Source organism: Heptranchias perlo, chromosome 11 (genome assembly GCF_035084215.1).
Source record: "Heptranchias perlo isolate sHepPer1 chromosome 11, sHepPer1.hap1, whole genome shotgun sequence".
Taxonomy (NCBI): domain Eukaryota; kingdom Metazoa; phylum Chordata; class Chondrichthyes; order Hexanchiformes; family Hexanchidae; genus Heptranchias; species Heptranchias perlo.
The window spans coordinates 75489215-75507069 of NC_090335.1; the positions used below are offsets into that span (position 1 = coordinate 75489215).

Consider the following 17855-nt stretch of genomic DNA (forward strand, 5'->3'; position numbering starts at 1 on the left):
TAAAAGAACTATTGATCTGTGTTTTAATATATAAAAGCCTATTGGATGTTAATTGCGGACTTGAGGAATTCCGCACAATTGAGAAAGATGAAAGCAGCCATTAGAGTAGCTAAGAGATCTTTGGAAAAGAACATGGTGGACAATTGTGGTAATAATAGCAAAAGCTTTTTCCAGCTATGTCAGGAGTCAGAAGGCCTTGAAAGCTTGTCTAGGGCCACTGGACGTCTGTTTAGGACAGATTCAAATGGATTCCTAGGTTATAACAGAGCTGTTAAATGAATATTTTGCATCCGTCTTTACTCCTGTGGATGAAACTCATATTTCAGCTGCAAGATGCATTGTAGTAAATATTAAGATAGAAATATAATTTTGGATAGAATAAGAAATCTCAAAATAGATAGGACTCCAGGTCCAGATGACATCCACCCAAGGACGTTTAAAGAAATGGGACAGGTGCTCTATGACCACTTTGCCCGTATCTTCAATAGCTCAATAGAGTCGGGGATCAATCCCTTAGATTAGGAGGTAGCTTATGTCGTTCCAATTTTCAAAAAAGGGGTCAAATCAGAGCCAGAGAACTACAGGACCATCAGCCTGACATCCATCATAGGGAAGATGCTTGAAAGGATCCTAAGAGATGCTTATTATGATCATGGGAAAGGGAAGAAGCCATTAGAGATACTCAACACAGCTTCCGGAAAAGAAGATCGTGTCTTACAAACTTGATTTGAGTTTTTTGAAGAAGTTACAAGTAGTGGATGAGGGTCATCCGGTTGACATTGGCCACCTGGATTTTCAGAAAGCCTTTGATAAGGTACCTTATAGTAGATTACTTCACCACAAGTTGGAATTTGATATGTTGGATTGGCAATTGGCTCCAATACCGCAGGCAAAAAGTTGTAGTCAACAGTCAGCAGGCGTTTACTAGTGGATCGGTGTTGGGCCCACTACTGTTCATTGTTTTTATTCATGACCTGGACAGTGGTGTTGGGGGCATAGTCAGTAATTTTGCAGATGATACTAAAATTTGTGCAAGGGTTAAGACTGTAGAAGAGTACAAACTTCTTCAAAATGATGTAGATGCGCCAGCAGAATGGGCCAATGGAAAATGGCATTTAACCTAGATGTAATGTGATGCATGTAGGTAGGACCAACACAGAATATACTTATTATTTACAGGGAACGATACTGAAAGCGGTTGAGAGAGAAAAGCATCTAGGTGTTATTTGCATAGATCAGTGAATGCGATCTGAACCCCTTTGGAGCGGGAGCTGGACCGGTTCTTGGCTGGGGCAGATATCACATCATATAAAAGGTAAGTGGATGAACAATTAACGTACTCATGGTCAATGTAATTTCCTGGACTGGTTTCGATTGCCTGAGGCGGGGGTGGGTGGGAGAGGAATTTTCCAGATTTCTTTTTCCTTTATTGGCCCTGGGTTTTTTTGCCTCTCCCAGGAGATTACATGGCTGTGGGGGAATAGGAAGTGCCTAGTCATGATGTTCCAGACATCATGAGTGTGTGGCAGGCTTGATGGACCAGCTGGTCTTTTCCTGCCTGTCATTTTTGTATTCATGCCGACTCTCTTTCATCAACTGATACTTGTCCAATTGTTCAGTCACACTGTCTCTTGTGATAGATTCCAGTGACTTCCCCACAATTGATGTTAAACTGACAGGTCTGAAGTGACCTAGTTTCTCCCTCCCTCCTTAAATAATGGAGTGACATTTGAAATTTCCAATCCAAAGGCAGAATTCATGAATAGATAAAACTTTGAACAATTATGACGAATGCATTTGCAATTTCTTTAGCTATTCCTTTTAATACTCTGGAGTGGAAATCATCAGATCCTGGAGAATTGTCTACCTTAAGTCTTATTATTTATCCAATACTATTTTTTTTACTTATATTAAATCCACTGAGTTGCTCCTTTTGACTTATTTTTAGCTTCCCTTGCACTGTTGGTATTTTGTCCTCTTCCTGCACTGTGAAAATGGATAAAAGTACTCATTTAACAAGTCTCCCATTTTCTTATTATCGATTATAGTCTTGCCTGCATCCAGCATTAAAATGGGCCCACATTCCCCGCTGTCTCTTAATATATTTATAAAAATGTTTGCGCTTAGCTTTAACATCCACTGATGGATTTTTTTCATATTCCCTTTTTGCACCTCTTAGAACTTTCTTTGTATAGCTTTGTTGATTTTTATAGCTCTCCCAATCTTCTGTATTTCCACTTTTTCTTGCATTTGTATAAGGCTTTTCTTTTAGCTTGATACTGTCTCCTACCTCATTGATTGACCACTGTTGCTTAACTATACAAGTGGAGCTCTTTCCTTTTAGCGGTATGCACATGAGGAGGCCTGCAGACAACTCGTACCAGAGTCTTGTACTTTTGCCATGCCTTAACTCTACCCCTACTGATTCCACTGCCAATCACCGTTACTGTGATCCCTTCAATTCTACTGTGGTAATTGTGTCTTTTATCAATATTGCTACTCCCCCTCCTTTCCTGATTTCCCTGTCCTTTCTAAAAATCCTATAGCCTGGAATATTTAGTTCTCAATCATGCTCAGGTTGTAGCCATGTCTCTAAAATGCCTACTACACTATATCAGTTCTCTTCATAATCTTTACATTTTCAGATCACCTCAATGTCTCCTCCCTTCTAATAACTGGATCCCAACTTCCACAACATTTCATCGTAACTTGAATTCCTCACATCCAGAATTATCTCGATTGCTCAACGGGAATGAAACATATGAGGTTTGATATTTCTTTGCGTTTATTTTCAATGAGCTGTGACAGAAAGCTGGTCCCTTCCTTACTGGGTTCCCAGCAGTCTTAGTGATAAGCGTAATGTATTGCGATGTGCCTGAAGCGGGCGGGTCTGATCAAAAGGATCTCCTCCATCTTTATAAAAAGCAAAAGAACACATAATATTCGATCCATTTCCCCTTGCAGTTCTCGACCCAGCTGTTCCTGCAAAACAAGAGTGTCAGACACAAGAGATCAGTCAGAGAGAATCACAGGTGCTCAAGCAACATATATATTATTATTATTTATTGATGTGGGGGATTGAGGTCACCTCTTCCCTCAAAGTTTCCTCCCCTCCTCTCCTGAAGGTGCTGACTCTTATTAGGGATGAGATTAGTGGCATTGTAAGCAGTGTAGATGAAAACATAAAATCACAAAGCAATATTGATAGATTAGGTGAATGGGCAAAACTGTGGCAAATGGAATTCAATGTAGACAAATGTGAGGTCATCCACATTGGATCAAAAAAGGATAGAACAAGGTACTTTCTAAATGGTAAAAAGTTAAAAACAGTGGATGTCCAAAGGGACTTAGAGGTTCAGGTACATAGATCATTGAAGCGTCATGAACAGCTGCAGAAAATAATCAATAAGGCTAATGGAATGCTGGTCTTTATATCTAGAGGACTAGAGTACAAGGGGACAGAAGTTATGCTGCAGCTATACAAAACCCTGGTTAGACCGCACCTGGAGTACTGTGAGCAGTTCTGGGCACCGCACCTTCGGAAGGACATATTGGCCTTGGAGGGAGTGCAGCGTAGGTTTACTAGAATGATACCCGGACTTCAAGGGTTAAGTTACGAGGAGAGATTACACAAATTGGGGTTGTATTCTCTAGATTTTCGTAGGTTAAGGGGTGATCTGATCGAAGTTTATAAGATATTAAGGGGAACAGATAGGGTGGATAGAGAAACTATTTCCGCTGGTTGGGGATTCTAGGAGTAGAGGACACAGTCTAAAAATTAGAGCCAGACCTTTCAGGAGTGAGATTAGAAAACATTTCTACACACAAAGGGTGGTAGAAGTTTGGAACTCTTTTCACAAACAGGAATTGATACTGGCTCAATTGCTAAATTTAATTCTGAGATAGATAGCTTTTTGGCAACCAAAGGTAATAAGGGATACGGGCCAAAGGCAGGTAAATCAAATTGGGCAGGGTAGCCTTGAGGAAGAGTTTATTGAGTGTATTAGGGATGGATTTCTTGAGCAGTATGTAACTGAACCTACAAGGGGGCAAGCAACCTTGGACCTGGTCCTGTGTAATGAGCCAGGATTAATTAATAATGTCCTAGTTAAGGATCCCCTTGGAATGAGTGACCATAATATGGTTACATTCCATATCCAATTAGAGGGTGAGAAGGTTGGGTCTCAAACAAGCGTACTGAGCTTGAATAAAGGAGACTATGATGGTATGAGAGCGGAATTGATTAAAGTGGACTGGGAAAATAGTTTAAAGGGTAAGACGGTACATGAACAGTGGTGTTCATTTAAGGAGTTATTTTACAACTTTCAAAAAATATATATTCCACTGAGGAAAAAAAGGTGTAAAAGAAATGACAGCCATCCGTGTCTAAGTAAAGAAATTAAGGATAGTATCCAACTAAAAACAAGGACAGATAAGGTAGCCAAACTTAGTGGGAGGATAGAAGATTGGGAAGTCTTCAAAAGACAGCAAAAAGTAACGAAAGGATTGATTAAGAATGGAAAGATAGATTATGAAAATAAATTAGCAAAAAATATAAAAACAGATAGCAAGAGTTTCTACAGTTATATAAAAAGAAAAAGGGTGGCCAAGGCAAACGTAGGTCCTTTAGAGGATGAGACCGGGAAATTAATGGTGGGAAACATGGAGATGGCAAAAATGCTGAACAAATATTTTGTTGCAGTCTTTACGGTAGAGGACACTAAGAATATCCCAACACTGGACAAACAGGGGGCTCTAGGGGGGGAGGAGCTAAATACGATTAAAATCACTAAGGAATTGGTACTCAGTAAATTAATGGGACTCAAGGCGGATAAATCCCCTGGACCTGATGGCTTACATCCGAGGGTCTTGAGGGAAGTGGCAGTGGGGATTGTGGATGCTTTGGTAATAATTTTCCAAAATTCTCTGGACTCGGCAAAGGTCCCAGCAGATTGGAAAACTGCTAATGTAACACCCTTATTTAAAAAGGGTAGTAGGCAGAAGGCTGGAAATTATAGGCAAGTTAGCCTAACATCTGTGGTGGGTAAAATTTTGGAGTCTATTATTAAGGAGACAGTAGCGGAACATTTGGACAAACATAATTTAATAGGACAAAGTCAGCATGGCTTTACGAAGGGGAAGTCATGTCTGACAAATTTGCTTGAGTTCTTTGAGGATATAACGTACAGGGTGGATAAAGGGGAACCAGTGGACGTAGTGTATTTGGACTTCCAGAAGGCATTCGACAAGGTGCCACATAAAAGATTATTGCTCAAGATAAAGAATCACTGGATTGGGGGTAATATTCTGGCATGGGTGGAGGATTGGTTATCTAACAGGAAGCAGAGAGTTGGGATAAATGGTACATTCTCGGACTGGCAACCTGTAGGCAGTGGTGTTCCGCAGGGGTCGGTGCTGGGTCCCCAACTCTTTACAATCTATATTAACGATTTGGAGGAGGGGACCGAGTGTAACATATCAAAGTTTGCAGATGATACAAAGATGGGAGGGAAAGTAGAGAGTGAGGAGGACATAAAAAACCTACAAGGGGATTTAGACAGGCTGGATGAGTGGGCGGAGATTTGGCAGATGCAATACAATATTGGAAAATGTGAGGTTATGCACTTTGGCAGGAAAAATCGGAGAGCAAGTTATTATCTTAATGGTGAGAAACTGGAAAGTACTGCAGTACAAAGGGATCTGGGGGTCCAAGTGCAAGAAAATCAAAAAGTTAGTTTGCAGGTGCAGCAGGTGATCAAGAAGGCCAACGGAATGTTGGCTTTTATTGCTAGGGGGATAGAATATAAAAACAGGGAAGTATTGCTGCAGTTATATAAGGTATTGGTGAGACCGCACCTGGAATACTGCATACAGTTTTGGTCTCCATATTTAAGAAAAGACATACTTGCTCTCGAGGCAGTACAAAGAAGGTTCACTCGGATAATCCCGGGGATGAGGGGGCGGACATATGAGGAGAGGTTGAGTAGATTGGGACTCTACTCATTGGAGTTCAGAAGAATGAGAGGCGATCTTATTGAAACATATAAGATTGTGAAGGGGCTTGATCAGGTGGATGCGGTGAGGATGTTCCCAAGGATGGGTGAAACTAGAACTAGGGGGCATAATCTTAGAATAAGGGGCTGCTCTTTCAAAACTGAGATGAGGAGAAACTTCTTCACTCAGAGGGCAGTAGGTCTGTGGAATTTGCTGCCCCAGGAAGCTGTGGAAGCTACATCATTAAATAAATTTAAAACAGAAATAGACAGTTTCCTAGAAGTAAAGGGAATTAGGGGTTACGCGGAGCGGGCAGGAAATTGGACATGAATTTAGATTTGAGGTTAGGATCAGATCAGCCATGATCTTATTGAATGGCGGAGCAGGCTCGAGGGGCCGATTGGCCTACTCCTGCTCCAATTTCTTATGTTCTTATATGGAGTTAGATCACAGATCAGCCATGATCTTATCAACTGGAGGAGCAGGTACGAGGGCCTGAATGGCCTACTCCTGTTCCTATATTCCTATGGTACAGCAGCCCTCACTTACCTCACCCAAGGGCCATTTCTCACGTGTGTGCCGTTTACAAATTTTTGGTCTGCACTATGAATTCTCTTGTATTGGGCTTTAAAAGATTCTCCCGTGAGCTCTATCTCCTATCATCAGGAGTATACCCCTACTGCCAAATATCTAGTCATACAATAGTATGGAACGGGTGCGTAATAATAAAACTCCTCGATGTGTATACTGGATATAGCAATCTCACATGTGTGACCGCTGTCATTTATCCTGTCTTCTAGAAGGTCGACTGAGGAACCCGCTATTGAGATGAGGCCAATTATAAACCAACAGGCTAATTTATTTTAAATATAATATATCAACAAAGTAATGTTTACAGTGAATTTTCAATTATTTTATAATACTCCTTGTAACACATAATATAACAAAATACACCACACTGTACCTGTTGGTACTTTTTTGAATAGTAGTTTCTCTGGTCAGTACCACACTTAAGGGGCGTTAGGCCACTTACATTTGTGACTGAGCAGTCTAACACATGTTTTAGCCCCCTGTACTAAATTGGATTTCAATCATAGAATCATAGAATTTTACAGCACAGAAGAGGCCATTCAGCCCTTTGTGCCTGTGCCGGCTCTTTGGAAAGAGCTATCCAATTAGTTCCACTCCCTTGCCCTTTCACCATAGCATTGCAAATGTTTCATTTTTCCTTTTGAAAGTTACTGAGTTGTAAAACCTTCTATAACACATCCCTCACTGTAACACTCTCTAGAACAAATTCCTCACTGTAACACTCTCTATAACACACCCTTCATTGACTCTTGACTTGCCTGATGTTGATAGCGAGCTGTTGGCGTGGACCCACAGACAGTATCATTGGAGTGAGGCTGCAGTATTTGTAACCTGGATATAGAGACCTGCAGTGCTCCATCACTCAATTATAAACTGAACATTTAAATACACAGAAAGAGGGAAAAGATCGAGGCTTTAACATACCAGGCCTCCATTCCTTGTTCACGCACAATTGTTGCTGCGCAATCAATGTCAGGTCCCATATTATCGCCCAGGAATTCTGCGGTGAGAAAAGAAATGTGATATTAGATCAATGCTCATATCTGAGGTGTGTTCGATACAGAGTTAGAAAGGTCTAGGCCAAGAGGTCTCATGGGTGTAGGGTACTGAGTGCTTTAAATGCTTCTGTATGTGGGACTAGGGTTCGGGGGTTCATCATCTAAGGTGTGGGGGCACAGTGGCATTGACACTGAGGGAGCAACTGAAGGAGGGAGGCACAATTTCAATCTGCAGCATAAAGAATGATGCAGTACCTCATCACATCCTTTCGAAGACCTGAAAGAATTTCATGTGCGGTGAATCCACTTGAAATGCATTCACTGTTGCAATATAGCTGAACATGTCAGCCTCTGTGGACAAAGCAAAGTCCACAAGCAGCAATGAGAAACATGACCGGTTAATCTGTCATATGTGAGGTGTGTTCCGACACAGATTTAATTAGAAAGGCATAGGATGGAAGGAGCTTGGTGTTTTGTATGCTGCAACATGGGGGACTAGGGTCTACATTCACCATCTCAGCGGTGGGTGGGTGGGGGGTGTGGGCATGAGTGTCCATGGAAAATGTTACTGAATAGGTAACACAGAGGGAAGGAGAGAAAGTGTCACCCTGCCTAAGATGCTCTTAATCTCAATCACTTTGCAGCTGTGGCTGAATGAAAGAAAAATTATTTTCTTTCTGTAAAACAAACAATCATGTCTCTCAGGAAATCCCAATATCATTTTACACTCAGTGGCTTACTCTGGGATGCAGTCAGTCTTGTTGGGTACGTGAACATGTCAGCCATTTTACACATAGCAAGTTTCCACAAGCACCAATGATCGGTTAATCTATCTATTTTTGTTGAGTGAGGGAAGAATGTTGGCCAGGAAACTAAGGGGGTTAATTTTCACTTTTATCGAGTGGCAAAAACCGGGTGACATTGAATCGGCAGCTCATTTTACACTGCGTTCAATTTTCTTTTCCTATTTAAGGCAATGGAAAACAAATCGTGCAAGGTACAAACTTAGCTACCGATACAATATCGCTTGTTCTTTGCCTGGCAATAAAACCGTCAACCTAGATGGTGTGTGCAAGTCTTTAACTGTTAACCTTTAACCTTTTGATGTAGAGACAAAAGTGTTGTCAACTGAGCCAAGCTGATACTTGACAAAAATAGAAGAGTGGGACCAGCCTCTTGTGTCCTCCAGGAATATGTACACTACTGAACAGGGATATGGGAGAGGAAAGGAAATAAACCTGAGATTAACTTTGTATTGGTTCACGTACCACTACATTTCATCTTACAGCCATTTGCAGAATCCGGAGTCTTTCCATTGTCACACCACCATTTACTGTTGATCTGAAAAATCCCATAGTCCGATGACCAGGTCTTTCCATTCCTAGACAGATGACCGATTGTACGTGTGTTGAAATGACTCTCATGCCAAGCCAAGCACACCCCTACAATTAAAATGAACACAAGACACTTTAGTTTAGAACACGCGACAAACACAAATGTGATTCACACTGCGCCTCACCGATTGGAGACAGTTAACAGTGAGGTTTGTCTTTGCAGAAACCTCGGGGGTGTATTTATTCAGAGCTTCTCATGCTCCAACGCCGTAACTTAAACGTAAACGGGGGACCATAGTGAGAGAAAGAATGAAAGAGGCCAGGTCAGGGTACTGACACGCACTTATCTACAGTCTGTTTATCTGAAGGCAGTAGTTGTGGGAATTGGAGCAGTGTACAAGGTGGGACTTCATTTTGCTGATTGTCTCTCTTGTTCTCCTGATGGTGCTGACTCTCGCTGGGGTTCAGTTAATGGGAACTTAATAGCTATAACCTTGGGTGAGTCCAGACTTCGAGAGATGGAAGCCTGTTGTCTCACAAGGAGCATCACAGCAAAACCAATACCACCCTTGTTTTTTTTTCATTCGTCCATGGGATGTGGGCGTCGCTGGCGAGGCCGGCATTTATTGCCCATCCCTAATTGCCCTCGAGAAGGTGGTGTTGAGCCGCCTTCTTGAACCGCTGTAGTCCTTGTGGTGACAGTTCTCCCACAGTGCTGTTAGGAAGGGAGTTCCAGGATTTTGACCAAGCGGCAATGAAGGAACGGCGATATATTTCCAAGTCGGGATGGTGTGTGACTTGGAGGGGAACGTGCAGGTGGTGTTGTTCCCATGTGCCAGCTGCTCTTGTCCTTCTAGTGGTAGAGGTCGCGGGTTTGGGAGGTGCTGTCGAAGAAGCCTTGGCGAGTTGCTGCAGTGCATCCTGTGGATGGTACACACTGCAGCCACTGTGCGCCGGTGGTGAGGGGAGTGAATGTTTAGGGTGGTGGATGGGGTGCCAATCAAGCGGGCTGCTTTATCTTGGATGGTGTCGAGCTTCTTGAGTGTTGTTGGAGCTGCACTCATCCAATCAAGTGGAGAGTATTCCATCACACTCCTGACTTGTGCCTTGTAGATGGTGGAAAGGCTTTGGGGAGTCAGGAGGTGAGTCACTTGCCACAGAATACCCAGCCTCCGACCTGCTCTCGTAGCCACAGTATTTATATGGCTGGTCCAGTTATGTTTCTGGTCAATGGTGAACCCCAGGATGTTGATGGTGGGGGATTCGGCGATGGTAATGCCATTGAATGTCAAGGGGAGGTGGTTAGACTCTCTCTTGTTGGAGATGGTCATTGCCTGGCACTTATCTGGCGCGAATGTTACTTGCCACTTATGAGCCCAAGCCAGGATGTTGTCCAGGTCTTGCTGCATGCGGGCTCGGACTGCTTCATTATTTGAGGGGTTGCGAATGGAACTGAACACTGTGCAGTCATCAGCGAACATTCCAATTTCTGACCTTATGATGGAGGGAAGATCATTGATGAAGCAGCTGAAGATGGTTGGGCCTAGGACACTGCCCTGAAGAACTCCTGCAGCAATGCCCTGGGGCTGAGATGATTGGCCTCCAACAACCACTACCATCTTCCTTTGTGCTTGGTATGACTCCAGCCACTGGAGAGTTTTCCCCCTGATTCCCATTGACTTCAATTTTACTAGGGCTCCTTGGTGCCACACTCGGTCAAATGCTGCCTTGATGTCAAGGGCAGTCACTCTCACCTCACCTCTGGAATTCAGCTCTTTTGTCCATGTTTGGACCAAGGCTGTAATGAGGTCTGGAGCCGAGTGGTCCTGGCGGAGCATCGGTGAGCAGGTTATTGGTGAGTAAGTGCCGCTTGATAGCACTGTCGATGACACCTTCCATCACTTTGCTGATGATTGAGAGTAGACTGATGGGGCGGTAATTGGCCGGATTAGATTTATCCTGCTTTTTGTGGACAGGACATACCTGGGCAATTTTCCACATTGTCAGGTAGATGGCAGTGTTGTAGCTGTACTGGAACAGCTTGGCTGGAGGCGCAGCTCGTTCTGGAGTGCAAGTCTTCAGCACTACAGCTGGGATGTTGTCGGGACCCATAGCCTTTGCTGTATCCAGTGCACTCAGCCGTTTCTTGATATCGTGGAGTGAATCGAATTGGCCGAAGACTGGCTTCCGTGATGGTGGGGATATCGGGAGGAGGCCGAGATGGATCATCCACTCAGCACTACTGGCTGAAGATGGTTGCAAACGCTTCAGCCTTGTCTTTTGCACTCACGTGCTGGACTCTGCCATCATTGAGGATGGGGATGTTTGCAGAGCCTCCTCCTCCCGTTAGTTGTTTAATTGTCCACCACCATTCACGACTGGATGTGGCAGGACTGCAGAGCTTTGATCTGATCCATTGGTTGTGGAATCGCTTAGCTCTGTCTATAGCATGTTGCTTCCGCTGTTTAGCATGCATGTAGTCCTGAGTTGTAGCTTCACACCTCATTTTTAGGTACGCCTGGTGCTGCTCCTGGCATGCTCTTTTACACTCCTCATTGAACCAGGGTTGATCCCCTGGCTTGTTGGTCATGGTAGAGAGAGGAATATGCCGGGCCATGAGTTTACAGATTGTGCTGGAATACAATTCTGCTGCTGCTGCTGATGGCCCACAGCGCCTCATGGATGCCCAGTTTTGAGCTGCTCGATCTGTTCTCAATCTATCCCATTTAGCACGGTGGTAGTGCCACACAACACATTGGATGGTGACCTCAGTGCGAGGGACGGGACTTCATCTCAACGAGGACTGTGCGGTGGTCACTCCTACCAATACTATCATGGACAGATGCATTTGCGACAGGTAGATTGGTGAGGACGAGGTCAAGTAAGTTTTTCCCCTCGTGTTGGTTCGCTCACCACCTGCCGCAGGCCCAGTCTAGCAGCTATGTCCTTCAGGACTCGGCCAGCCTCGGTGCTCACCAAGCCACCCTTGGTGATGGACATTGAAGTCCCCCACCCAGAGTAGATTTTGTGCCCTTGCTACCCTCAGTGCTTCCTAACATGGAGGAGGACTGATTCATCAGCTGAGGGAGGGCAGTAGGTGGTAATCAGCAGGAGGTTTCCTTGTCCATGTTTGACCTGATGCCATGAGATTTCATGGGGTCCAGAGTCAATGTTGAGGACTCCCAGGGCCACTCCCTCCTGACTGTATATCACTGTACCGCCACCTCTGGTGGGTCTGTCCTGCCTGGTGGGACAGGACATACCCAGGGATCGTGATGGAAGAGTCTGGGACATTGGCTGAAAGGTATGATTCTGTGAGTCTGGCTTTGTCAGGCTGTTGCTTGACTCGTCTGTGGGACAGCTCTCCCAATTTTGGCAAAGTCCCCAGATGTTAGTACGGAGGACCTTGCAGGGTCAACTGGGCTTGGTTTGCCGTTGTCGTGTCCAGTGCCTTGTGGTCCGTCCAGTTTTATTCTTATTGTGACTTTTCGTAGCGAGATTTTTACAACTGAGTGGCTTGCTCGGCCATTTCAGAGAGCAATTAAGAATCAACCACTTTGCTGTGGGTCTGGAGTCACATATAGGCCAGACCAGGTAAGGACAGCAGGTTTCCTTCCCTAAAGGACATTAGTGAACCAGATGGGTTTTTACGACATTCCAGTAGTTTCATGGCTATCATTACTGATACTAGTATTTTAACTCCAGATTTTTTAATTTAATTAATTGAATTTAAATTTGCCGGCTGCCGTGGCGGGATTTGAATTCATGACTCTGGATTTTAGTCCGGGCTTCTAGGATTACTAGTCCAGTAACATAACCACTATGCTACCGCACCCTGCATCTATACACGTGCACTTGTGACAAATATGAAGCTGTTCTGTCTTGGTTTGGTCTAGTAACTGTCTCCTTAAATCAGACACAATGCATGAGTGTTTTGAGATCCATCTACACAGCCTTACTTAGCCTATATTGTGACATATGTTGCGATGCTTTATTTTTATAGTCTTCCTGGTAACACGCTCGAGAGAAAGACTGACACAATTTCAAATTTGTGGCGGGTTCAGTTATTCTTTGAACAAGACTAGCAGTTAGGATTTTTTAACAAGCTTTCACAATACACATTGAACAGTATAAAAATTTATGAACTTGAGAACCGTCGTTCAAGTGGAGCGGAATTGAACAAACTGAAACTGATTGTAGCAAGCTCCCACGGCTCGTAAGGAGGCAAAGAGAGGGGCTGTGTTTATAACAGATGTTTGTAGAGAAGTGGTTTAGGGTGTAGATCAGTCTTTTTTCCCTTGCAAGGAGATAGGTGATAGAATTATTACGATAATTTCTGTTATTTTGCTCAATTTGTTTAATAATTTAAAAGGGGATCGAGGTCTGATGTGATGCTCTATCATTTATTGAAGACTGGAGATAGATCTACTAACAGCTAGAAATCATTCCAGTAGCTTAAAAATTGATTGTCCATTGTTTTCTATTAGTTGTCCTGGGTGCATTATTCATTTTTATATTGTAAAGGTATTATAAAGAGACTCTCTCAAAGGAATAAGGATTTGGGTCTCACTAGGATTTGATCTCAGATACTAGAGTCAAAATATCCAAGGAAAGTCCCCAAAGCATAACACAAAAGGGGTCAGAGGGCAGTCATCAAGGGTAAGGACCCTGGGTGTTTTTCCTTGCCCTACTCCAGCGGTGCTTTGAGCAATTGTAGTTTGCCTAAGATCAATTCACTCAGACCGGACCAGGTTCAGACATTCCCTGGTCCCACCAACCTAACACGAAAGCAAAATACTGCGGATGCTGGAAATCTGAAATAAAAACAGAAAATGCTGGAGAAGCTCAATTATTCAGGCAGCATCTGAGAAACGTTAACTCTGTTTCTTTCTCCACAGATGCTGCCTGACTTGCTGAGCTTCTCCAGCATTTTCTGTTTTTATTTCACCAACCTAACATGCTGACTGAAAGAACTACAAGGAAACCACAGCCCCAATCTGCAAGTGTATTCGGCAATGCTTGATTAGAACAGAGAAAGCGTTACTCACAGTCTGCAACGCTGTATTCGGTGAACTGCATCAGTTTAGAACGCTTTACAATGTCAGCAACCTGACATCTTCCAAGGATTTTGGCGCTGGCGACCGCGAGCAGGACACTAAGAACAAGAAGAGTCTTCATCTTGTCGGTAGGAGATGTGTCCGGGGCTGGTAATGGTTACGCTTTTATATAGGATCGTGTCTGTAGTTATCAGTTTCATAAAGTTATTCAAACAAACTATTTTTATCAGATTGGTGCCTAGTCCCTGATTGTCACGCTGTGATTTAACAAACTCTGCGATACGAGGGGAGGGAACAAAGGCTTTTCGGTGTGACTTCACTCATTTCAGTCCTAGAGTAGAAATGAAGAGAAAGGGTGAGGTAAGAACGCTTCAGGCATCTACAATAACATCAGTCACGTTACAGAGTATTCTGCAAGATACAGATATGACACATTGGCCAGAAAAACCTAGCAGTGAGGGTACTGATATTGTGTGAGAATGCGGATTGGAGATGAGGACAGGTCTAGATCAGCTGGATCACTGGGTGAATTAGAGTGAAATAAAATATAACAAAAGAGGAATAAATAGCGGGAAAGAAATAGTGCTTGGAGAGAGAGAGAAGAGACATGAAGGAAAAGTAAGAAAAAAATGAAAAGAACAAGCAGGATATTGCAACCCAGTTGTGTTTGGGAATTGTGCTATTGGTCCTTGAGAAGTTAATGAGTGCATGGCAGGGTAGGAGTGCAAAATGTACAAACATTCTTGACCCATAAAGGATAGAATCAGCTGCTCCATCCCTCATGATCAGGAATAGTGGAACATCCAGTAGGCGCGCCATTGCTTTCATAGGAACTTCGGAATTGCTTGACCAAAAAAGACCTACGTCCATCTAGTTCGCCTTCTACCATCCTGGTAGTTGCATGAAACAATTATAGTGGAATTGTTGACTAATCATAGCAATCAATCTCTTTCAATTAGTCTACAACTGAAAGCTTTGGGAACCATAGGTCCAAAGTCACCTTTTTCCTCCCAAGCATTCTACACTTACCATATGTCATGTCTCAAATTACTCATATACTGTATCCCAAAACGCTATTAGTTGAAAGAAATCTATCTCATTTGTATTTCAATGAGTGACCGCTTCTGAATGTTGAAGCAGCTTTGTTGAGAATTATTGCCTTCTGAACTAATAGGAGTGTGGATGGCAAGACTGGCACAAAAAGACTACTAAGACAGGTAAAAAGGAATTAAAAAACACCTCTAGGAACAATTCACTACCTGCTGGAGTGAAACTGCACAGCTTCACTGGTCCATTTATGGGCCTCCAAGGTTGAGTGGCTTGAGAGGACCATAAATCACATCATTAGCAGGATCCTCAATGTCATTAATTACCAGCCTTAAATGGTTGCAGTGGGCATATTTCGCATTAAAGTCATAAACCCAGCAATTTCACGATTGGCATTAAGATCATGGGAAGCCTCATAGTGAGAAGCTACATTTATCAGCTTTGGCGAGGCTAACGATGCATATTGACGCAAGTATGACCTGTCCACAAAAAGCAGGACAAATCCAATCCGGCCAATTACCACCCCATCAGTCTACTCTCAATCATCAGCAAAGTGATGGAAGGTGTCATCGACAATGCTATCAAGCGACACTTACCAATAACCTGTTCAACGATGCTCAGTTTGGGTTCCGCCAGGACCACTCGGCTCCAGAACTCATTACAGCCTTGATCCAAACATGGACAAAAGAGCTGAATTCCAGAGGTGAGGTGAGAGTGACTACCCTTGACATCAAGGCAGCATTTGACCGAGTGTGGCACCAAGGAGCCCTAGTAAAATTGAGGTCAATGGGAATCAGGGGGAAAACTCTCCAGTGGCTGGAGTCACACCTAGCACAAAGGAAGATGGTAGTGGTTGTTGGAGGCCAATCATCTCAGCCCCAGGACATTGCTGCAGGAGTTCCTCAGGGCAGTGTCCTAGGCCCAACCATCTTCAGCTGCTTCATCATAAGGACAGAAATGGGGATGTTCACTGATGATTGCACAGTGTTCAGTCCCATTCACAACCCCTCAGATAATGAAGCAATCCATGCCCGCATACAGCAAGACCTGGACAACATCCAGGTTTGGGCTGATAAGTGGCACGTAACATTCGTGCCAGACAAGCTAGGCAATGACTATCTCCAACAAAAGAGAGTCTAATCACCTCCCCTTGACATTCAAAGGCATTACTATCGCAGAATCCCTCACCATCAACATCCTGGGGGTCACCATTGACCAGAAACTTAACTGGATCAGCCACATAAATACTGTGGCTACAAGAGCAGGTCAGAGGCTGGGTATTGTGCGGTGAGTGACTCGCCTCCTGACTCCCCAAAGCATTTCCACCATCTACAAGGCACAATTCAGGAGTGTGATGGAATACTGTCCATTTGCCTGGATGAGTGCAGCTCCAATAACACTCAAGAAGCTCAACACCATCTAGGACAAAGCAGCCTGCTTGATTGGCACCCCATCCACCACCCGAAACATTCACTTCCTTCATCACCAGCGCACTGTGGCTGCAGTGTGAACCATCCACAGGATGCACTGCAGCAACTCGCCAAGGCTTCTTTGACAGCACCTCCCAAGCCCGCGACCTCTGTCACTTAGAAGGACAAGGGCAGCAGGCACATGGGAGCAACACCACCTGCACGGTTCCCTCCAAGTCACACACCATCCCGACTTGGAAATATATCGCCGTTCCTTCATTGTTGCTGGGTCAAAATCCTGGAACTCCCTTCCCAACGGCGTTGTGAGAGAACCTTCACCACACGGACTGCAGCGGTTCAAGAAGGCGGCTCACCACCACCTTCTCGAGGGCAATTAGGGATGGGCAATAAATGCTGGCCTTGCCAGCAACGACCACATCCCGTGAATGAATATAAAAAAAATATCGTCCAGCAATTGGAGAAGGATCAGAACTCATGGCATATCTCTTTTACTCCGCAAATTGCGAGATTTTTGGAGAATTAATAATGGCAAGTGCCGTTCTAATGATGCAACTTCCCAGCAATTTCTGGCCTCATACAAGATAAGGGGCAGAAGGTGAATTTAGTGAGGTGAGAGAGAGATAGTTTTAGTTGCAGAAATTGAATTTCATAGAATTCAAATGAGATAATGTGAACTTAATCACGGCTGGAACTTGAGTGCAGTACTGAGGGAGCGCTGCTTTAATGGAGGTGTTGTCCTTCAGATGTGACATTGAACTGAGGCTGCATCTGCCATTTCAGGTGGATGTAAAAGATTGCACAGACCCATTTGAAGTAGAGCAGGGATTGCTCCTTTATCCCTCAGCGACCATAGATGAACAAGTCATTGTTGTCTGTGGGATCTTGCAGTGTATAAATTCTTCAATGGGTTAACCTACAGAGTAACAGTGATTACAATCTAAAAGTATATAATTGATTGTGAAGTACTTTGAGATGTGATGAGGATGTGAAAGGTAGAATCAAGCAATTGTTACAGCACAGAAAGAGACATGCCAGCTCTTTGTAAAAGCAATCCAGTTAGTCCCATTTCCCCACTCTTTCCCCGTAGCCTTGCAAATTTTTTCCCTTCAAGTATTTACCCAATTCCTTTTTGAAAGCCATGATTGAATGTTTCCACCACCCTTTCAGGCAGCACGTTCCAGATCATAACTACTCGCTGCGTAAAAAAGTGTTTCCTCATGTCGCCTTTGGTTCTTTTGCCAATCACCTTAAATCTGTGTCCTCTTGTTCTCAATTTGGAACCTCAACTCCGATGTGCAGACACATTTACCTACCTTGCGAACCCCCTCAAACATACATCTTCCGGATGGGGGCTGCCATAGCTGCAGTCATGACCTCATCGGAGAACAAACAGCATCACCAGCC

The 17855-nt window shown here is 43.8% G+C and overlaps 1 protein-coding gene across 1 annotated transcript; it reads right to left on the reverse strand.

The window, feature by feature from the left end:
* Nucleotides 1-2915: 2915 nt before the first annotated feature.
* On the reverse strand, nucleotides 2916-14095 carry LOC137327025 (lysozyme C, milk isozyme-like). The gene is made up of 4 exons (XM_067992402.1): nucleotides 13966-14095; nucleotides 8852-9025; nucleotides 7510-7585; nucleotides 2916-2982 (listed from the first exon to the last, which is right to left on the reverse strand). Exons 1-4 carry the CDS (start codon nucleotides 14093-14095, stop codon nucleotides 2916-2918), a joined length of 447 nt encoding a protein of 148 aa, XP_067848503.1.
* Between the last annotated feature and the right edge of the window lie 3760 nt (nucleotides 14096-17855).

Excerpts from the sequence above, each read along its gene's own strand:
- LOC137327025 (XM_067992402.1), bottom strand. The coding sequence starts at position 14,095 with ATGAAGACTCTTCTTGTTCTTAGTGTCCTGCTCGCGGTCGCCAGCGCC. Across the intron at positions 9,026-13,965 it reads CGAATACAGCGTTGCAGACT|GGGTGTGCTTGGCTTGGCAT; the intron begins GTGAGTAACGCT and ends TTTTAATTGTAG. Across the intron at positions 2,983-7,509 it reads GAACAAGGAATGGAGGCCTG|GAACAGCTGGGTCGAGAACT; the intron begins GTATGTTAAAGC and ends CTTGTTTTGCAG.